Source organism: Oryctolagus cuniculus, chromosome 16 (genome assembly GCF_964237555.1).
Source record: "Oryctolagus cuniculus chromosome 16, mOryCun1.1, whole genome shotgun sequence".
NCBI lineage: Eukaryota > Metazoa > Chordata > Mammalia > Lagomorpha > Leporidae > Oryctolagus > Oryctolagus cuniculus.
The window spans coordinates 23,712,400-23,735,211 of record NC_091447.1 but is presented as its reverse complement, the minus strand read 5'-3'; the positions used below and the strand labels follow the sequence as shown (position 1 = coordinate 23,735,211).

The following is a 22,812-nucleotide window of genomic DNA, read 5'->3' as shown; positions in this document are numbered from 1 at the left end:
TGGTGGCAGCCAGGAGAATGGGGAGTTCCTAAGTGATGGGTTCAGAGTTTACAATGGCAGTGGTGAGAGTTGGGTAGAGACAGCAGTGATGGTTATTGCAACAAGATTAATATATTTAATGCTACCGAACTGTACACTTAAAAATAGTTAAGGCACTTAACCTAGTGGTCAGGACACTCACATCCCACCCTGGAGGGTCTGATTCCTGGCTCCAGCTTCTGTCTCCAGTTCCCTACTAATGCAGGCCCTGGAAAGCAGCACTCACGGCTCAATTAGTTGGATTCCTGGCACTCATGTGGGGAACCTGGATTGTGTTCCTGGAGCCCAGCTTTGGCTGCAGCCCAGTCCTGGCCACTGTAGGCATTTGGGAAGTGAACCGGAAGATAAGAGGCTCTCCCTATCTTCTTGCTTCTCAAATAAACCTTTTAGTAATAAAAATGTCATGCATATTTTATCACAGTAAAAATAATGAATTAATGTAATTTACCACATTCACAAAAGAAATCAGATGGTCCTCTCAAAAAAATAAAATCACTTGGAAGATTAAACATCCTGTCAATGTCCGGGCCCACGCCGAGATGGGAGCAGCTTATCCAGGGCAGTGGTCCAGACGCTCCCGGAGGACTCAGCACCAGCACCAAGGGTCCCCCTCTCCTCCTGGGCCCTGTGAGCCCAGGGGATCCCCAGCTGTGAGCCGATTGGACAGCTTTTCAAAGGTTTCCAGTTGTTTTCCTGGTTGAAGGAACACTATGTGAAATGGCCTAAGTGAGCATTTAACATTCTTTTTTTTTTTTTCCTTTAAGATTAGAGGGGCTGGCACTGTGGCAATGCAGGTTAAGCTTCTGCATGCGACATGCCTTATTCATACTTTGTTCAAGACCTGGCTGCTTCCAATCCAGTTCTCTGCTATTGCACCTGGGAAAGCAGCAGAAGATGACCCAAGTCCTTGGGCCCCTGCACCCATGTGGGAGACCTGGAAGATGCTCCTGGCTCCTGGCTTTGGCCCAGTGGAACCCAGCCATTGTGGCCATTTGGAGAGTGAACCAGTAGATGGAAGATCTCTCTTTCTCTGCCTCTCCTCTGTAACTCTGATATTCGAATAAATAAAATCTTTTTTTAAAAAAAGATGAATTTATTTTGGTGCAAAAAATTCTGAAATCCACACATAGGAAAATATAACACCCCCTGCAGCTGTATTCAGGAGCAGGGCCTTCTCCGGGGTACCAGGAGGAGCCCCTGGACCACGCGCACCCTGGGGCTGGGGCATCAGCGTGTTGGGTTCTCCTGCTCCTCGGGCTGAAGGCTGCAGCACATGCGTGCCAGCAGCTTCTAGGGCGGCTCCCGCCCTGTGGGGTCACTACTGACCTTAGCACTCAGTATTTGCAAGCTCCTGGGAAGTTAACGTGAGTCAGACGACCAGCAGCCTAGACACACAGGCACACGCACGCAGCACTCAAGGGCATCAGCGAGGCCGTGAGCTCTGTGTGGGCAGGGAGTTTGGTTTGTTTTTCTTGCCGTTGAATTCCCCACCCACACCTAGAGTAGGGTCTGGTCAGGAGGATGCTCAGTGAGTCTCTGGTGGACGGGTAAGCCGAGCCTCTGGGAATGCAGAGGCGGGGACCACACCTGGGGCTCCCCCAGGCAGCCCGCAGCTCTCCCACACCACCGCCTGAGCTCGCTCAGCTGCGACCCCTGCAGGTGCTGGGCTTCTGCTGGGAGCACGGGGACCCCAGCGCTCAGCTCTCTGCGTGTGAGGTCAGCAAGTCACTGCCCACTGAGAACTGTGAGCAGCAGGGTCACGTTCAGGCCCCATCACTGCTTAGCAGATGACGTCACCTCTCTGCGCCTCACTGTTCTATCTCAGCGGTAGGATGACAGTGTTTCAGATGACCAGCACTGAATGTGTTTGTGTGCACCAGGTAAGCGCCCCGTCCTGTGATGCAGGCATCCCATGTCAGGGAACCTGTTCGAGTCCCGGCTGCTCCACTCTGATCCAGCTCCCTGCTAATGTCCCTAGGAAAGCAGTGGAAGATGGCCAAGTGCTTGGGCCCCTGCCACCCACATGGGAGACTTGGATGGAGTTCCAGGCTCCTAGCTTCAGCCAGCCCCAGCCCCGGCTACTGCAGCCATTTGTGGAGTGAACCAGCAGATATAAGATCTCTCTTTCTCCCTGTCTCTGTCTCAGTAACTCTGCCTTTAAAATAAACAAACATATATATAAATAAATACATATTTAATATATAATATATATATATTTTAAAGTAGTAATGTGGAAGTTGGGTGGCAGCAAACCACTGAGGGAATGTTGCTTATACCTCTCTGTGGGCAGAACCCACGCTCTGTTTCAGGAATGCACGCCCACCCAAGCACCCTAATTTCAGGACTGACCGTGTGGAACAAAGCAGACTGAAAACAGGTCTAGAACCTTTTCCAGAAGGCCTGTCCCCACCCCCTCCCCTGCACCAGCTCCGCACAGGAAGATGGCGGCAGTACAGGGAAATGCTGACGGGGGCAGAGCCCAGCAGTTCACTGGTCCCACAAGTATTTACTGAATGCACACTACATGCCTGGCCCTGCGTCTGTGGCGAGCGGAGCTGCTCCTGACACCCGCCCTGTCGGTCTCGCAGGGATCAATCAGCCTTGCGTCCTGTGCCATGCCCACACGGAGCCCTGAGCACTGACGAGGGGAGGGCACAGCAACACTCGGGTCTGACACATGGGGCAGCCTCCCCCCAGGCATGCGATGCAGGAGGAAGCAGCCGCCTCAGGGCCAGGGAATGTATGAGTCTCTGGATGCTTCCAGAGCCCAAGATAATTCTTTGCAGAGCTCACATACTTGATAGAAAGCCAAAAGGAAAACAATCATTTAAGCAAATGTTTTCCATTAATGCATTCTTCTTAGACAAAGGACTCGATGGTCCTCAGGCCATAATGAAACAAGAATGCTCGGGAAGTTTCTATCTGTTTCTGTACGTAATTGGTTAGAAGTAGAAGTCTGCGTGATACAAAACAGCAGCATCAAGACACTGGAAAAACAGGCACGAAGCAACACCTGCTGAATGAATCCTTTAAAAATGTTTTGTAAATTATTTATTTGAGAAGCAGAGAGAGACAGAGTGCTCCCATACAGCGGTTCACTCTCCAGACACTCACAATGGCCCCCACAATGGGGACCAAAGCTGGGAGCCAGCAACACAATCCAGGGCTTCCACGTGAACGGCAGAGACCAATACTTGACCAATCACCTATCACTGCTGCCTCCCTGGGTCTGCATTAGCAGGAGCTGGAATCGGAGGCTGGGGCCAATTACCAGGATCCAGGCACTCTGAAATGGGATGTGGATCTTCAACAGGTGGGCCAAACGCCTGTCCCTTTTTTCTCTTTGAATTTTATACTTTTTGTGTGTTAAATGTATCTTCAGCTAGGATCTGTTGGGGCTTAATAACCAGAAATTTAAATCAGTGATAAAAACTGTTTCTCCATGGGACACCTTAGTTTCCAAACACTTGATGTTTCTTAGATCTTCCAGGATAAGCCTACTGGGAAAATGCCCCAGATTGATGCATTACATCAGCAGAAATCAGAAAATGGTTAATAAGATGAATGTGCATGGTCAGCAAAGCCAGCCAGAATCCCACCAGCAGAGTTGTGTTTTTTGTTGTTGTTGTTGTTTTGTTTTTTTTGACAGGCAGAGTGGACAGTGAGAGAGAGAGACAGAGAGAAAGGTCTTCCTTTGCCGTTGGTTCACCCTCCAATGGCCGCCGCGGCCGGCGCGCTGCGGCCGGCGCACCACGCTGATCCAAAGGCAGGAGCCAGGTGCTTCTCCTGGTCTCCCATGGGGTGCAGGGCCCAAGCACTTGGGCCATCCTCCACTGCACTCCCGGGCCACAGCAGAGAGCTGGCCTGGAAGAGGGGCAACCGGGACAGAATCCGGAGCCCCGACCGGAACTAGAACCCGGTGTGCCAGCACCGCAAGGTGGAGGATTAGCCTATTGAGCCACGGCACCAGCCCCACCAGCAGAGTTTTCAAAAGCAAAATAAACACTGAATTGGGGCTGGTGTTGTGATGCACGGGGCAGGTTAAGATGCCTCTCGTAATGCCAGAATCCCATGTCAGAGAGCTGGTTAGTCTTGCCTGTTCTGCTTCCAATCCAGCTCTAGGCAGACCAAGTACCTGACACCCAAGTAGGCAGCCCAGATTGAGTTCTGGGCTCCTGCCATTGGCCTGGATCAGTCCAGGCCACTGTGGCCATTTGGAGAGCGAACCAGCAGATGGAAGATTCTCTCTTCCTCTCTCCTTCCCTCTGTCATTCTGCCTTTCAAATAAACAAAAAATCTAAATAAATAAATAAATGCACATCAATTTATTCCTAAGCAAGTAAACAAAAAATTGTCCATGAGGAGCTAGCACTGTGGCAAAGCAGGTAAAGGTGCCACCTGCAGTGCCAGCACCCTATATGGGTGCTGGTTCGAGTCCCAGCTGATCCTCTTCCGATCCAGCTCTTTGCTATGGCCTGGAAAAGCAGCAGAAAATGGCCCAAGTCCTTGAGGCCCTGCACCTGCATAGGAGACCTGGAAGAAGCTCCTGGCTCCTGGATTTGGATTGGTACAGTTCTGGTCATTGTGGCCATTTGGGGAGCAAACCAGCAGATGGAAGACTTCTCTCTTGTTCTCTCTGCTTTTGCCTGGGGGGGGGGGGGTTCCAATCGAAAAGGAAACAAAGTTGCTAAGCCTTCCCTTGACAAAGCGCTGAGCCTTTGCTCGAGTTGTTTGTGGCACTTCCGCATCCCAGTGACTCAGCATTTCCAACAATCCAAGATGGACCCCAGGGGAGGTACCTAGCCTGACAGGAGACTTCCATATTCATGGACAGTATGTGTCCTCGGCTGTGATAAGCCCTTGAGGGCGTGCCCGGCTCGTGTCCTGCCTTACCTTTCTGCTGGTTGGCTCAGTTCCCTTGTGCCCTGGAAGGCCCCCTTTCTGTGTCTATAAAAGCTCTTCCCCTCCCAATAAAGTCAAGAACCCGGCTGCGCCCTGGGCGTTGACTGCTCTCCCGGCTCTGGTGTGGTTCCTTCGCCGCCGACACTCATCATCCCGCTCGGCCCCTGAACTCCCCAGGCTGGCCCTGAGGAGCTCTATCGGACCTGCTGCCCTGTGATGAGCAGCACCTCTGTGACTCTGCCTTTCAAACAAATAAATCTTAAAAAAAAAAGTTTGTCCATGAAAGAAAACATGGTCTGGAATACTATTCTGCCATAGAAATATCTGTTGGTTACAACAAACTGAGTGAAAAGAGAAAGGCACAGAGGAGCAGATCTTTGTCACTATTCATCCTGGGGTCAGAAGTGGGAATGCAAGGTGTTGGCAGGGATGTGCTCCTGTGGGAGGCCTCATCCCTCGCCTTGTGCAGCGTCAGTCCCTGACTGTGGTCCCATCTGTGCTGGCTTCCACCTTCCAAGTCAGCAGCTGCACCCTTTCTCCCGTCTGACCCCTGCCTCCCTCCTACAAGGACCTTATAAGTACGTAAGGCCACCTGGGAAACCCAGGATGCTCTTCCAATCCAGAACCCTTAACTAAATCCCATGGGGAAAGGCTACTTCCTTTTGTCTAAATGTGTTATTTATTCATGTTTATTTAAAGAGCTGGGTGCATGTTAGCAGGAAAGTGGACTAGATGTGAGAAGACATAATTCAAACTAGGGACTCCAATATGGGATGCAGGCACCCCAAGTGGAGGCTTAACTGCCGTGCCAAATACCTGCCCCTGTGAAGTCCTTTCTAATAAGACAATTTATGGACAGGCCCTGGGGATCAGGTATGGGAACATTTGGGAACTAATATTCTCCCCCTGGGAGGCAGCAAGTGACAGCTCAAGTAGTTGGGTTACTGACACCCATGTAGGAGACCTGCACTGGGTTCCCAGCTCCTGGTTTCATCCTGGCCCAGCCCAGGCCACTGTGGACATCTGAGGAGTGACCTAGTGGATGGCAGCGCCACCTGCCTTTCTGTCTCTCCTCTGTCTGCCTCTCAAATAAATACTGATAAATAAATTAAAATGTAAAGTCATACCAATAACAGAAGTTGACTACAGAAAAACAAAATACAGATAAACAAGAAAACAAGAATCTCTCATAATGCTATTATCCAGAAATAAACATTGTCAATGTTAATTATGAAATCCATGTATAGTTTCTTCATAAATATACATTTTCCACAAACTTTTTGAATATCCTTCATAAGCACAGATTTCAACAATTTTTACACCAAACTAACCTCACCTTTTAGTTCCATTTTCCACAAAGTTTTTGAAGTTCTCTCATAAATATAAAGAGAGACAAAATAGAAAAAGATGTTCTCAATCGGTCACACTGGAATTCACTATATAACTCTTTTAACTTTGGTGTAGATTTAATATTTTCAAAGAAAAATGCAAAGGGAGAGCAAGGAAGAGAATTCTGGAACTAAATTTAACTGGGGGGCCAGAACTGTGGTGCAGTGGGGTAAACCACAGCTTGCGACACTGGCATCCCATAGTTTGCATCCTAGCTGCTCTGTTTTCCATGCAGCTCCCTGCTAATACACCTGGGACGGCAGCAGAAGTACGTGGGTCCCCGCCACCCATGTGGGAGACCCAGATGGGGTTCCGGGCTTATGGCTTTGGCCTGGCCCAACCCTGGCTATGGTAGCCATTTGAGGAGTGACCCAGCAAATGAATGATCTCTCTGTCTGTTCCTCTGTCACTCTGCTTGTCAAATTAATTAACTAATTAAATTAAAAAAAATATATGTGGGCACTTGAGCCATAAGTTTGCCATTGGCTTCAAATGCTGGCTGTCAGAAAGCCGTGTTCCAAGCAGTGTGGAGGCAGCCAGGTAGTGGCGAAGGCAGGCGATGCTCACCTCTCCCCTCCTCCCCATAGCCCAGGTGAGGGGGGACCACGATCCTCCGCTTCTCCCCAATGCAGACACCAAGTAAACCTTCATCCATGCCAGGAATCACGTAGCCCTGCCCAATGTATGTGTCAAAGGTGCGGTTCCGGGAGTAGCTAGGGAAGGAGAAAGAAAAGGAGAAGGAGGTCACTCCTGAGGGTCAGGTGCACGCCGTATCCTAATGCACACTCTGCTTTCATTTTGATCTTTCACTGCTGTTTTCCCCCCAGAGAACTTTAAAATGTAAAAGAAAAGATCCTAGGAACAGGAAGAATGTATTATTCAAATAAAATAATGCCATATAAAGATTCTTGTGGGATGTTTTGGATGACTAAATTAACTGGAATCCTATTATCTCTGGTAATAGAGACAGGTAGGTTGCTGTCACTACTTGTTTACCCTACAGCAAGCTGAGGGAGTGGTTCCACAGAGCACATGCCACCTGAATGAGCTGGACTTACCAAATGCCTGCCACATGCATTTTGCACTTACTTGAGCCTGATAAACAAAACAAAACTTGGATAACAAAAGAGGCACAGTCATTAGCACCGGCAACACCAGGAAGGGAGCCGAAGGCATCCAAGCCGCCCTTTCAGCTGAACAGCCTTTAAAGTCTGCCGGGTATTTTCCTGCCTTATCTCTGTCATCTGGAATCTCCGAGAAAGGTGCTGCAACGGGGAAAAGCCTGAAGCTCAAGGAAATCAAGGCTGCTCACTGTGACTCGGGCAGAGACCGGGAGCCAGCTCTCCCGGCACGCCATGTTCTCTGCCTGTTCCGCTTCCTTCACCTCACTTCTGGGTACCCCCCATCTCGTGCTCCACAGCTGGGTTTACACTCGGAAAGCTCAGCACAGAATGCAGTTTGCTGGCGTTCCAGGATGAGCCTCTCCTGTTTTCCCACAGTCCTCAAAAGGAGACTGATAACGGCATATGAAGAAATCCAGGCCAGGGGTTGTGGTGCAGAGGGTTAAGTTGCCACATGCTACGCCAGCATCCCATATGGGCACTGTTTTGAGTCCCAGCTGCTCCACTTCCAATCCAGCTCCCTGTTAATGTGCATGGGAAAGCAGAAGATGGCCCAAGTCTTTGGGTCCCCGCCACCCACCTGAGAGACCTGGATGGAGTTCTGGCTACTGGCTTCGCCTTGGCCCAGCCCTGGCCGTTGTGGCCATCTTGGGAGTGAACCAGCAGATGGAAAATCTCCCCCTAGCCCGCCTTATCAGATACAATAAATAATTCTTTAAAAAAGAAAGGAAGAAATGCAGTACAGAAACCAGAAACCAGGGGCTGGCATTACTGGGTAGCCAGCTAAGCTGCTGCCTGCCCCGTTGGCATCTCATACTGGATCAATGGTTTAAGTCCCAGCTACTCCACATCTGATTCAGCTCCATGGTAATGCTCCTAGGAAAGCAGCAGAAGATGGCCCAATTACTGGGTTCCTGTCAACCATGTGGGAGACCCGGATGAAGCTCTGAACTCCTGGCTTCAGCCTGACACAGCCTAGGCTGTTGTAGCCATGTGGGGAGTAAACCAGCAGACAGAAGATTTCTACATCTCTCCCTCCTTCTCTATGTCACTCTGCCCTTGAAATAAATAAAAAGTAAATCTTAAAAAAAAAAAAAAAAAAAAAAAGAGGGAGAGAGAGAGACCGACCAGTACTAGAGGTGAAATCCTAGCCAGGAGTCGGCACTGACAGATATTCAGGCCTGTGGTGGTAGACTTAGAAGACATTCTGATGAGCCGAAGGCTCCACTTCTGTCCTTACCTGGAATCAAAGAAGGTGCCATCCAGAAGTGTGCCATTGTAATGATACCGGAGAAAGTCCCCGCTCTGACTTCTCCGTTCACAGTTTTCAGGCACTACCTTGTTCTCAATGGAAATGCTGTCCTTGGGGTTGTGGAGGTCCAGTAATGCAACATCAAACACCAGAGACGCCTGTCCAGGAATGTCCTTCCCTAGAGGGCAATGGAGGGAGGTGGTTCCATCAGGACTCGGGATTTAGGGAGTGCATAAGCTATAAGGCAGCACCTCCATGCTGCTGTTACTCAATCCTGGAAGTTTGCACGCCAAGGAAACATGGTTCTCTTTCTTTTTTTAAAAAAATATATCTTTAGTTATGTCTTTGAGAGGCAGAAAGAGAGAGTGTGCAGAGTGTGCACTTCTATTTGCTCGTTCACTCCCCAAATGCCCACAACCAGCAGGGCTGGGCCAGGCCAGGCCAATGCCAACAGGTGAGAACACAGTCCAGGTCTCCCATGCAGCTGGCAAGACCCTAACTACTTGAGCCATCACCTACTGCTTCCCAGGGTCCACATCAGCAGGAAGCTGCTGTCAGGAACTGGACCCAGGGACTCTGATGTGGGACATGGTATGCTGACCGGAGTCCCAGCTGCTGGACTACATGCCTGCCCCAGTTCCTCTAGGTCTCATGATGCCTCGCCATGGTGTCCACGCAATTCAACCCCAGGCTAGTGAGTACTAGCCAAAGCCCAGCTCACCCAGGAGAAGGAACAAACGGATTCTAAAGACATAAGAGACTATTACGACCACATTTCTATGTTCATGCTGAACCATGAACGCTCTATGCGGACGCATGTGTTTTACACCCACAGGCAAACACAAATACATACCTCTGTGGGTTTCTGTTTGTGTACAGATGCAAATCAGAGACTTTTAAAGGCATAAGTCCCAACACTCTGATCTGGTTTTGGAGAACATACACACACCTGTTTTTTTTTAATCAACAGCCAATATTTTTTTTTAAAGAGGCAAAATGCAAACTTCAATCCTTTAAGTGTATCCAAAACAGGATATAAATAAAATAAAAGTTAGCTGAAATAACAGAAAAAAAATATGGTTTCCAAAACCCAAAATGTAATTATTTCTCTAGTCGTTTTTGTTTTTGTTTTTTTAATTTATTTGAGAGGCAGAAAGAGAGAGGGAGGGAGAGAGTTCATCCACTCCTCCAATGCCCACAACAGCTTGAGGGCTTGAGGGCTTCAGGTGGGAAGGAATCAAAGCCGAAAGCCAGGAACTCAATGCAGGTTTCCTACATGGGTGGCAGGAACCCAGCTACTTAAGCCATCACCTGCTGCCTCCCAGTATATGCAGCAGCAAGAAGCTGGAGCCAGGGGGCAGAGCCAGAAATCCAACTTTGGCACTCTGATGTGGGACACAGGCGTCTAGCCAGCGTCCTAACCACTAGGCCGAACGCCTGCCACTGGGTGGTACTATTTCTCTTGGGTGTGCCTAACACTGGGGATGTGGTGAGTACAGAATGTAATGAATACACACATTCATGAATTCAACCAATGTCAAGTTCAAAGAAAACAAAATTATGTGCGTACTAAACAGGTATAGACTTTCCCTTGTCATTATCCCACAAACAATACAGTGTAACAATACCACAAGCCATTTACATTCTATCAGGTATTGTAAGTAATCGAGAGATGATTTAATACACATGGGAGTATGTGTGTAGGTTATGTGCAAACCCCACATTATTTTATGTAAGTGACTTGGGCCGCTATGGTTTGGATATGGGGTTGGGGAGGGATGCCTGTTCTGAACCAATCCCCTGCAGGGACTGAGAACAAGTGTATCTGCAAAGGACCATCCACATGGCACTACGGGATACCAGCTCATCCCCAAAGAGCAACACCAACCAATAAAGAACTCTGACTCCAGGAATCTGAGATAACAGAAAATTAACATGACAAAGCAAGTGACCTGGATCCTTCAGCTGGACCTGTGGCAGAGCTCAGCCCTCTTCTCTCCTGTTGAGAGGAATGAAATCTGCACAAAGCAAGGTGCTGACTCAGCCTTCAGAATGCTTTTCTTCATCTTTTAACTTAAGAGGAAAAGAAAGGAAGTCTTAATAGTAACACCAGCGGCTGGTGTTATGGCACAGTGGGTTCAGTCACTGCCTGCCACACTGATATGCCACACTGGAGTGTCAATTCGAGTTTCGGCTGTTCCACTTCTCATCCAACTCCCTGCTAATGTGCCTTGGAAAATAATGGAACACGGTCCAAGTACGTGGGCCACTGCCTACCATATGGGAGACCTAAATGGAATTCCTGGCTCCTGGATTTGGCCTGGCCCAGTCCCAACCATTAGAATCATTTGGGGAGTGAACCAGAGGATGGAAGATCTTTTTCTTTCTGTCTCTCCCTTTCTGTCACTCTACCTTTCAAATAAAAGAAATCTTTAAAAAGAAATGTAACACCAGGGTTTAAATTTTTTTAGCATTAGCATGCGCTAACTGAATATTTTTATAGCAACTTTACTACTAAGATAATAGTCCATATACCATTAAATTCACCCACTTGGAATTATACTTGGAGAGCTGAGAACAGTATTCAAGTATAAAGTATTTTTTTTAAAGATTTATTTATTTGCTTGAAAGTCAGAGCTACACAGAGAAGGAGAGGTGTGGGGAGCAATTGGGAGCAACTCAGACTAGACTAAGTTACTGGAATTGGGACTTATTCTATGCATCTGCTCTCCCACAATATGGCGCTGAGAAGGGAGAAACAGCTTCTACACAGCTGCCTCCAGTTCAGCCAATAAACTGTAGGACTTACTCCTGATTGGAGGAGAGCAGCGTACTCGGCGTGTGGGTAGCAGAGTTGGGATTGGTGGAAGAGGACTATAAAGGAGGAGAGAGACAACATGCACGAGGAACATCTAAGAGGAACATCTATCTGAAGGAACACCTGTGCAGCCCCCGAGAGAGCCGGCCGGCGGTGTGCCGCTCCCCCGCGGAAGTGGGGAAAGTGGCTAGGGGGAACCGCCCTTCCACGGAGGTGGAAGGGACGGCAGCCAACCCGGGAAGAACCAGCAGCAAACCCAGGAAGGGCCGAGCAGATGAAAGAACAGCGCAGGGTCCTGTGTCGTTCCTCCATGAAGACGGGGAGCGACATAATGGTGCCGTGACTCGGATATGAAGCCTAGGCAGGGTTTAGTGTCGTTCCTCCACGAAGACGGGGAGCGACAGAGAGGCAGAGAGAGAGAGAGGTCTTCCATCCACTGGTTTACTCCCCATTTGACTGCAATAGCCAGAGCTGCGCTGATCCGAAGCCAGGAGCCAGGAGCTTCTTCCCGGTCTCCAATGTGGATGCAGGGGCCCAACAACTTGGGCCATCTTCTACTGCTTTCCCAGACCAAGCAGAGAGCTGGATCAGAAGTGGAGCAGCCGGGTCCTGAACCAGTGCCCATATGGAATGCTGGCACAGTAGGCAGCGGCTTTACCCACTACATCACAGCACCGCCCCCCCCCCCTTTTAGTATTTTTTAAAAGTAACTATTTTTAAAAGTAACTATTTAATGGAGGCCAGCACTGTGGAGTAGCGAGTGAAGCCACTGTCTGCAGTGCCAGCATCCCATATGAGCGCCAGTTTGAATCCCAGCTGCTCCACTTCTGATCCAGCTCTGTTATGGCCTGTGGAAGCAGTAGAGGATGGCCCAAGTCCTTGGGACCTGGAAGAAGACCCGGAAGAAGCTCCTGGCTTCGGATTGGCACAGCTCTGGCCACTGCGGCCAATTGGGGAATGATGGAAGACCTTTCTCTCTCCCTCTCTGCCTATCCTTCTCTCTGTGTAACGCCGACTTTCAAATAAATAAATAAATCTTAAAAAAAAAAAAAAGTAACTATCTAAAATAAGCTGGGGCCAGCGCTGTGGTGCAGCAGGTTAAAGCCCCAGCATGGAGTGCCGGCATCCCATATGGGCACTGGTTCTAGTCATGGCTGCTTCTCTTCCGATCCAGCTCTCTGCTATTGCCTGGGAGAGCAGTAGAAGATGGCCCAAGTCCTTGGGCCCCTGCACCCACATGGCAGTCCCAGAAGAAGCTCCTGGCTCCTGACTTCAGGTCAGCTCAGCTCTGGCTATTGTGCCCATTTGGGGGAGTGAACCAGAGGTTGAAAGACCTCTCTTTCTCTCTCTCTACCTCTCTCTGTAATTCTTTCAAAAATAAAAATAAATAAATAAAAGAAGCTATGTATTACAAATATTTATTTGACATAAGTAAATAATATTCCTCAAATTAGGCTGGGGATCTATTTTTTTTTTAACGTGGATGATGATATCCAAATAATTTGAGAGCTAGGTGAATGAACTTCCACTGGCCAGAGATCATTTGAATGTCAATTAGAAAGGCCACACCTCAAGGAGAAGAGACTAAAACATATGATGGTAGTGGTTTTCACACTTTTCTTTTCATGGGTAATGCCATCCCCACCCTCTTTTAAGAAACTGTCAACAGATCCCTAGCAGGTAAAATATATAAAAGTGCAGGTGGCGCAGGAAGACCGAGCCCCATCCACTGAGGACTCCCCCTCATCCAGCTCACCTGGACAAGCTTATAAGGGTTATTACAAGTTGGTACCACTATCTATCAGTAAAGTTCTCAGGCAGCATCACGTTCTCCTTTCTAGTCCCAACTAGATAGATGCATCTCTGCTGTTTAAATGCTTACAATTCTCTCTGTTATGTCAGTCCGTCAAGCATGGTTAAACATACCTGAAATTCAAACCTGAGTAACTGAGAGATTCTGTTTATCAGCCACTATCGGGACACTCATTCTTACTAATTTATTTTCTAATGGTATGCTTTGCATTTGCCCACAGGAGCTAATGTCACAAACAAAATCTATCACGGAGGTATACACTGGGGGAAGTCTGGCAATTCTGACATCGTATGAATAATGATTTTCTACCTTGATATCTGCAACCTTTAGACATTCAAACCTTATTTCACAGATGGGGAAATAAGAGAGGATGGTGCCCAAAGCCACAGCTGGTAAGACAGAGACGAAGGGCTGAAGCTAATGACCATGAGCAAGTGGGATTTTCTGCAACTCGGGCAACAGAGAGCAGACCACCCAGACGAAGGCTGTCCACTAGAACTTTCTGCAGTGATGGGCACCTCCGGATCTGCACCGTCCACTACAGCAGCTCTCGGCTGCCTGTGTTGCTCTCGAAATGTGCAGGGTGACCAAGGGAATGAATTTTAAATCTTATGTAGTTTTAATTTATTTCCATTTAAATGTAAATAGCCTCATGGGTCTTAGTGGCTACCATACTAGACCAGAAGGCCCCATGGGTGTCACGTGGTGTCCCTGCAATAAGAATGAGGGTGGGTAAGAGAAGGTCTTACCATCTCCCTCCTCTCCGTAGGCCAGGAAAGGCGGGATGGTGATGATGCGCTTCTCCCCCACACACATCCCTAGGAGCCCTTTATCCATTCCAGGAATCAGCCAGCCGATCCCCACGTACGTGTCATACGTCTTCATGCGATTGTGACTGAAAAACCAATGAGAAGGGAGAAAGTTCCATACCATGAGGGTGTCTCCAGTTCACCCTCAGTAAGGCTCGTGCTACCCAAATCCAGCTGCACAATGCGCCCACACCCATCCCCAGGGAGCAGCATTCATGGATCCTTGCTGCCAAATAGAGAGCACACGTCCTGGAGTCTTGGAAGACCTAAAAAGCATGTGTGTGTGTGTGTGTGTGTGTGGCAGTGATGGACAGAAACAGGCCAGCTGCCCACTAATCAAACGCACCCCAGCAAGAGGGGTTCTTGGCCTCACTCAGCCCCAGCCCTGTGCACAGCTCCAGGTGCCTTCACTGTTCCACCCACCCCCCTTCCAGGGGAGAACTCAAAAACCAATCAACACGTGTGTGAGCCTCCTTAGAAACGGGACCGTTCACTTACGCTGTGAAGTTAGATAAATATTGCTCTTGGGGTTTTCTCCATCATACTACATTCTGACCCTGGCACCATGGAACATGAACCATGGAACAGAGTCTGGTGCCAGATAAAGTCTGGGAAGGGGCCTTTTCCTGGTTTTCCCGTGGGTACAAAAAGCAGACAAGACAGAAGGAATGAAGAGGTGCTTCACTGACGATACCCCCAACAGCAAGACGTACCTTGAATCGAAGAGTGTCCCATCCAAGAACGTCCCGTTGTAGTGGTACCTTACAAAATCAGACACCTGGATGGTCCGAGGGCAGCTGGGGGGCTTGAAATATGTGTGGATCTGAACCTGGTCCTCAGAATTCCAGATGTCCATCAGAAGTACGTCAAAATGAAGCACGGAGTTTGGGGGGATCACGCCAGCTAGAAAAGAACTCACACTGAGACTCCACTGCCTGTCAGCCCAGACAAGCACTCACAAATACCTACGACATCGCCAACATAAATGGAAGCCATAGGGCTTTCAAGTGGTCGCTGGTGTACCATTCCCTTCTTCCAAATGAAATTGAAAAGAGAAAAAACAAAACTGCTTCTCATCAAGGGTATCCTTCGATACCCCAGCATTAATAATGCCCTCTTGCATATCTAGCAGAGGTGACCCGAAGAAGGCAATTTTAGCTCTGTGTGTTCACTGCTTCTCATGTTCCAGAATCTAAATCTTCCAAGATTTCACTCATCTGCATGACAGAGCTGAGTGTGAGTGTTCTGGGCGTTTCTGCAGAGCTGTTCATAAATGCGGAGCAAACACTTACAAACTCCTTCGCTTCCGTAGGCAAGCTTTGGGGGGATCTTCACGAAACGCCTCTCGTTGACACACATCCCGACCAGAGCTTGGTCCATCCCCGCGATCAGCTGTCCTTTCCCCACAAACACGTTGAAAGTGGAGTCTCTGTCATAGCTGAAGATGCAAAAGGCAGAAAGAGAAAAGCATAAGAGGCCTTTCCTTTCCGGGGCGCAACCAGTGTGGCAGGGGCAGGGACACAGGACAACCAGAGCAGAGCAGAGGGGTTGCCTGCCGAGGAGTTACTGATGAAGGGAGCATCTTCATGGGACAGTACTTATTTTTACATTATTATTTCTCTATGGCCTTTTTATTTGAAAGGCAGGAACAAGAGTCAGACAGCAAGAAAGCGAGAGAGAGAGAGAGGGAGGAGAAAGATATCTTTCATCTGCTGGTTCACTTCCCAAATGCCTGCACACTGAGGACTGAGCCAGGCCAAAGCCAGGATCCTGGAACTCCATCAGGGTCTCCCTATGGGTGGCAGAGACCCTAGGACTTGGGCCATAATTCATTGCCATCTCAGGGACATTAGGAAGAAGCTGGATCAGGAGAAGCCTGGATTTGAACTGGCACTCCAATCTCCAATGTGAGATACAGGTGTCCCAACAGCAGCTTAACTTGCTGTACCACAAAGCCCACCCTGGATTTAAACTCTTTTTGTTTGTTTGTTTGTTTTTTTAGAGATTTATTTATTTTTTGAAAGGCAGAGTTACAGAGAGAGAGAAGGAGAGACAGAAAAGAAGGAAAGATCTTCATTCGCCGGTTCTCTCCCCAAGTTGCCGCAATAGCCAGGGCTGGGCCAGGCTGAAGCCAGGAGCCAGGAGGTTCTTCCAAGTCTCCCAAGAGGGTGTAGGAACCCAAGGACTTAGTCCATCTTCCACCACTTTCCCAGGCACATGAGCAGGGAGCTGGATCAGAAGTGGAGCAGCTGGGACGTGAACTGACACCCATACGAGTTGCTGGAGCTGTAGGCTGTGGCTTTAATCTGCTGTGCCATAGCACCAATCTCCAGATTTAAACTCTTAACCTCCACTTCCTCTATTTTGAAATGGGAGGAATAACACCAGGCATCCCAGGATGTATATAACAACATGAAAAGTGTTCAGGAAACCTAAGGGTTATGCCAATATTATAATTATCACAGGTAAAAGAAAAGTCTGACAAAGTATTTTTAATAAATTATTTATTTATTTGGGAAGCAGCGAAACAGACAGGGAGAAAGCTCCCATCCACAGTTCACTCCCCAAATGCTGGCAACACTGGGAGCTGGGAATTCAACCCAAGTCTCAATCTAGGTGGCAGGAGCCCAGCTACTTGGGCCTGCTGCTTCCCAGAGCACAGATTAGCAGGAAGCCCGGACTGGAACAGGGGAACTCAGATATGGGATACGAGTGCCTCAGCTGACTTTTCAACCACTGCACCAAGTGCCTGCCTCTGATGAAACCACTAACGTATGAGTTTTAAAGGCTGACAGGTGATGGCCTTAGGTCAGAAGATAAATAATGAAATGGTAGCTGGGAGACACGCCCTCATCAAACTTACAACCACCAAGGGTTTGCCTATTAAGACACTATGCGGCCGGTGCTGCGGCTCACTAGGCTAATCCTCAGCCTTGCGGCGCCGGCACACCGGGTTCTAGTCCCGGTCGGGGCGCCGGATTCTGTCCCGGTTGCCCCTCTTCCAGGCCAGCTCTCTGCTGTGGCCAGAGAGTGCAGTGGAGGATGGCCCAAGTGCTTGGGCCCTGCACCCCATGGGAGACCAGGAGAAGTACCTGGCTCCTGCCATCGGATCAACGCGGTGCACCGGCCGCAGCGCGCCGGCCACAGCGCGCTGGCCGTGGCAGCCATTGGAGGGTGAACCAACGGCAAAGGAAGACCTTTCTCTGTCTCTCTCTCACTGTCCACTCTGCCTGTCAAAAAAGAAAAAAAAAAAAAAAGACACCATGCTAGGTTGCTTTGGGAGGAAGGGGGCTATAAAAGAAGTCCAAAGCATGGACTTTGCCTCCAAGTATCTTATAAACTGGTGGAGAGGCCCACGGAGTTTCAGCCACTATGCTCAAGAAAACAGCTGCAGACAGAGCTTGGTTTAGCACAGTGAACAGTGGAAATAACTTAGAAGTTCAAGGGTATGGCACTACCTGTATGTAAGGCAAAGACATAGGATAAAATGTCCCGCAGCTGTTTTCAGTGATGGAGATTCCTACTCGCTGACATGGAGAGACAGACACAGTAAGAGTCAAGGGCAGGTTCCAGAGGCACAGCTACAAGGTAGTCCCATTTTCAGTTTACATATAGGGAAGCATATGAAAGAATCCACAAGTTGATACATGAACATTTTACCAGCAGTCATCTAAAGCTAGGGGATTTCAGATGATTTTCTCTTGCGTTCTCGCTGACTTTTCCAAATGGTCATGTCATTCCTCCTGCCCTGAAATGCCAGGAGCTGTGGGGATTTCTGTCATTAGGGCGTGCCACCTTCATTTTGTAAGCCACTCCCACCTCTTCCTCATTGTTCCCTAAGGAGCAGCTTGGGCAAGAGTCCACGTCACCATGCCAGGTGGGGCTGCTTCCTCACACCTGCCACCCTTCCCTTTCCCCTCGCAGCTTCGCGAGCTGTGTCACCAGCCTTCGTGTCCTCCAGGGCAGTGAGCAGGCAGCAGGACTGCAAGGGCAGGCCAACAAGCTGGTGGACACAGCTCTGTGCAGCACGGCTTCCCACCTCAGCCCGCTACAGCCGGGGGCTCAAGACCGACTCCCTGGAATGCCAGCTCTCGCATTTCACCTGGCTGGGGCCTGGCGGCGCCAGAACCATCATCAAACTGGCGGGCTGCTAATAACGGGTCAGAAAGCAAGACTTCAAAGACTCCCGAGGCTCAGAACATGTGCAAACAGCAACAGGGCACAGGTAGAAAACGACTTCAAGCATATATTTTCCTTCCACAGAACCTGAAGGTGCAAGGAGACTTCAGAGAGTTCATGGGAACTGCATTTTATGAAAAAACTACGCACAGATCTCAAATTTGTTTTGCACCAAAATAAACTCATCTTTTAATTCCACAGACTTTGGGAAGCACCCTCCTAGTTCCCAAAACACTTTGTAATAATGACTACCATTTATGGAGGGTTTATTACGCTTCAGAGCCAGCCACAAACTAACCTCCTCACACGCACCACCTCACTTAATCCTCCTGTGCGGGTCTCCAAAGAGCTCATGGGAAATGCATGGATTTCATACACTTTTTGTACCAAAACGGACCTATCTTTTACTTCCATTTTCCCATGAGCCTTCTCAAGTGCCCTCACACAACACTTTAAGGTAGGTGCTGTGATATTCCCGCTCCTTGGAGATGAAACATTTTCCCAACCTCTAGGGCACAGAGGGTTAAGCACGAGCTTGCTATGTCTGATCCCATATAGGAGTGCTGGTTTGAGTACCTAGGCCTCCACTTCTGAGCCAGCATCCTGCTAAGGCAGCAGATGACAGCCCAAGTGCTTGGGTCCCTGCTGCCCACGTGTGAGATCCACATGGAGCCACCTCCTCCTTCAGCCGTGGCCCAGCCCCAGCTGTCATGGGCATCTGGGGAGTGAACCAGCAGATGGAAGATCTCTCTGTCAGTCTTTCCCCCAGTCTCTGTCACTCTGCCTTTCAAACATATATTTAATTTCCCAAGCTCACAAACTCAGCTAAGTGGGGGGAAGAGCTAGATCCCAGGACTGCGTGACTCTGAAGCTGAGACACAAGACCTCCAAGATGGTGTATAAAAGATGCTGCTACCTCGCAGTACTACTTTTCTTCACCTGATGACTGCCAAGCCTGTGAACAAGTAAGCAGCAAAGTGTTAAATACAAAAAAAGGCCTTTCTGATAGCAAATGTATACATTTACACACACAAGAAACTGACAATGCGAGACTTATCTACTGCTTAGAACTCCCACCATCTGGAAAGTTGCTCTTAGCAAGTACATGCTGATCAGCACAACTGGCACAATTTCAGGGGTAGCATCGCACCCAGAACCAGTCATGAAAATTGATTTTCCAGACTCTGGAGTACTCGTCAGCACTTATGTCGCCTGACGCGGCAGCTGGTTGCTTCCACCTCTTTTTTTTTTTTTAAGATTTACTTTTTGTTTATTTGAAAGGCAGAGTTAATTAGAGACAAAGGCAGAGAGAGAGAGAGAGAGACAGATATGTTCCATCCGCTGGTTCACTCCCCATATGGCTACAATGGCCTTGGGCTGGGCCAGCTTAAAGCCTGGAGTCAGGAGCTTCCTCCAGGTCTCCCACATGGGTGCAGGGGCCCAAGCACTTGGGCTATTCTCCATTGCTTTTCCCAGAGTGCATTAGATAGGAATTGGAGTAGCTGGGACGCGAACCTGCACCCATATGGGATGCCAGCGTCACAGGTGGCACTTTTACCCACTAAGCCACACACTGGCCGGTTTCCACCTCTTATTGTTATCCCAGCCAGGATCCTGCAGGAAACAGGAGACACACCCCGGTGAGGCAATTCCAGGAAACTTTAACAGAAGAGCTGTGCTCGGCTGACATCAGGCTCAATGGTGAGAAATGAAAGCTTTTCCTCTACGATCAGGAACAAGGCAAGGATGCCTGTGTTTTCTGCATCTGTTCAACATAATCTTGGAACTCCCAGCCAGGGCAATTAAGCAAGAAAAAGAAATATGACGCATCCAAACTGGAAAGAAGAAAACTATCTCTGTTCACAGATAAAACGATCCTGTATGTAGCAAACCCTGAAGTGTCCATACACACACAGTCAGAACTAATAAACTGAACTCACTAAGCTACACAATATGAAAACATCAGCACATAAAAATCAGTTGTGCTTCTATAAATATGAATGACCTGAAAACAAAACAGTACTATTAACAACACCATCAAAAAGAACAAAATTTTGGCCAGTGCTGCGGCTCACTAGGCTAATCCTCTGCCCACGGCGCCGGCACCCCAGCTTCTAGTCCCGGTCAGGGTGCCGGATTCTGTCCCGGTTGCTCCTCTTCCAGTCCATCTCTCTGCTGTGGCCCGGGAAGGCAGTGGAGGATGGCCCAAGTGCTTGGGCCCTGCACCCGCATGGGAGACCAGGAGGGAGTACCTGGCTCCTGGCTTTGGATTGGTGCAGCGCACCAGCAGAAACGCGCCAGCCATAGCGGCCACTTGAGGGGTGAACCAATGGAAAGGAGGACCTTTCTCTCTGTCTCTCTGTCTCTCTCTCTCTCACACTGTCTAACTCTGCCTGTCCAAAAAAAAAAAAAAAAAAAAAAAAAAAAAGAACAAAATTTTTAGGAATAAACTTCACCAAGGGGCAAAAGCACTGTGCAGTGAAAACCAGAAAAACACCATGGAAAAGAAATGAAGAACACAGATAAACGGAAAGACATCTAACGGTTACAGGGCGAAAGCTCTGTATTGTGAAAATCTCCATACTACTCAGAAGGTCTCTATAGGTTCTATGCAATTCTTATCCTAATCCCAATGGCATGTTTTGCAGAAATAGGACAAAAACCATCCTAAAATCACATGGAAACTCCAAGGCCTCTAAATAGCCAAAACAACCAGGAGAAAGCACAAAGCTGCAGTCTCCCATTTGCTGATTTTGAAACATATTCCAAAGTTACAACAGTAAAAACAGTATGATACTGGAATAAACACAAACATACAGAAATTAATGCTTGCATATATGGTCAGATGAGTTTGCCTAGGACCCCAAGACTACCCAACAGGAAAAGGACATCTCTTCAATGAACAGTACTAGGAAAACTGAATACCCACAGGTGAAAGAAGAAAGCTGGGTCCTTACCTTACACCATAAGTGACTCAACGTGCAAATCTAAGACCTGAAACTATAAACTCCTAGAGGAGACCATATGGGAAAAGTTTCATAACATTGAATTTCACAATAATGTTTTGGATATGAAACCAAAGGCATAAATAACAAAAGTAAAACAGACAAATGGGACTTTGTCAAACAAAAACAGGAGCCAAGAGCTTCTTCTGGGTCTCCCATGAGGATGCAGGGCCTTAAGCTTTCCCAGGCACACTAGCAGGGAGCTGGATCAGAAATGGGGCAGCCGAGACTCAAACCAGTGCCCATATGGGATGCTGGTGCTGCAGGCAGTGGCTTTACCAGCTACACTACAGCACCAGCCCCAAGAAGGAACTCTGGAAAGAAATAGCAAAAGGAACACACTCTGAAAGCCCCCAAAGCCCACTCCTGCCCCAATCCCCTACTCTCTTTTTTTAAAAGGGACTGAAAAGGAGGCTATTGTGGTTAAGGGATGGCAACAAAATGTTGGGAGGTGGTGAGGGAATGGAGGAGCAGGAACAGACCTACAAAGGAAAACACAGGATTGAGGTCTACAAGGGCACTGCAAAAAGTGCTTAGAAAAATGAAATTAAACTATGTTTACTTTGGCGCTAAAAATTTTGAAATCGACGTTTTTCATATACATTTTCCATGACTGTTTGAACACTGTTCATATGAAGAGACAGAGACAGACAAACAGGGAAAGAGAGTTCCCATCTGCCAGTTCACGCCCCCAAATGTCCACATCAGCTGAGCCTGGGCCAAACCAAAGCCAGGAGCTGGGAACTCTGTCCAGAGCTCGCACGTGGGTGGTAGGATCCAATCACCTGAGCCATTATTGCTGCCTCCTGAGTTCTGCACTAGAAGGAAGCTCAGAACCGGGCACTGAATGCAGGCACTCTGATGTACGTGACGGTCTCAACCTCTAGGCCAAATGCCCACCCCTATTCTCTCTCTCTCTCTTTTTTTGACAGGCAGAGTTAGACAGTGAGAGAGAGAGACAGAGAGAAAGGTCTTCCCTCTGTTGGTTCACCCCCCAAATGGTTGCTATGGCTGGCGCGCTGTGCCGATCCGAAGCCAGGAGCCAGGTGCTTCTCCTGGTCTCCCATGGGGTGCAGGGCCCAAGCACTTGGGCCATCCTCCACTGCACTCCCGGGCCACAGCAGAGAGCTGGCCTGGAAGAGGGGCAACCGGGACAGAATCCGGCTCCCCAACCGGGACTAGAACCTGGAGTGTCGATGCCACAGGTGGAGGATTAGCCTAGTGAGCCACAGCGCTGACCGCCTATTCTCTTTTAATCCCATTTTCCCTGAACAGTCCCTGAAGGGGCTTCAGAGTGGAAATCGGTGAACAAAAGTCGCCGGAAAGTGAGCAGTGATGCAAAGTAAACCTTCAGAACAGCTACACCATCCGGAGCACCTTCTCCACACCTAACAGCTTAGCAACTACAATTTTAATCTTCTAGAATTCTCTAACCAGTTTTAAAAACTCTGTGTGTGGGGCTGGCACCATGGCGCAATAGGTTAA

General features: G+C 48.6%; 1 protein-coding gene across 1 annotated transcript in view; it reads right to left on the bottom strand.

The window, feature by feature from the left end:
* Positions 1-22,812, bottom strand: part of FKBP9 (FKBP prolyl isomerase 9) — a 47,939-nt gene that overhangs the window by 12,634 nt on the left and 12,493 nt on the right. Inside the window, exons 2-6 of the mRNA XM_002713745.5 lie at positions 15,436-15,581; positions 14,857-15,046; positions 14,084-14,229; positions 8,692-8,881; positions 6,898-7,043 (exon numbers count right to left, since the gene is read on the bottom strand). Coding sequence (XP_002713791.2) covers positions 6,898-7,043; positions 8,692-8,881; positions 14,084-14,229; positions 14,857-15,046; positions 15,436-15,581 — 818 coding nt within the window. The remainder of the gene's footprint in view (positions 1-6,897; positions 7,044-8,691; positions 8,882-14,083; positions 14,230-14,856; positions 15,047-15,435; positions 15,582-22,812) is intronic.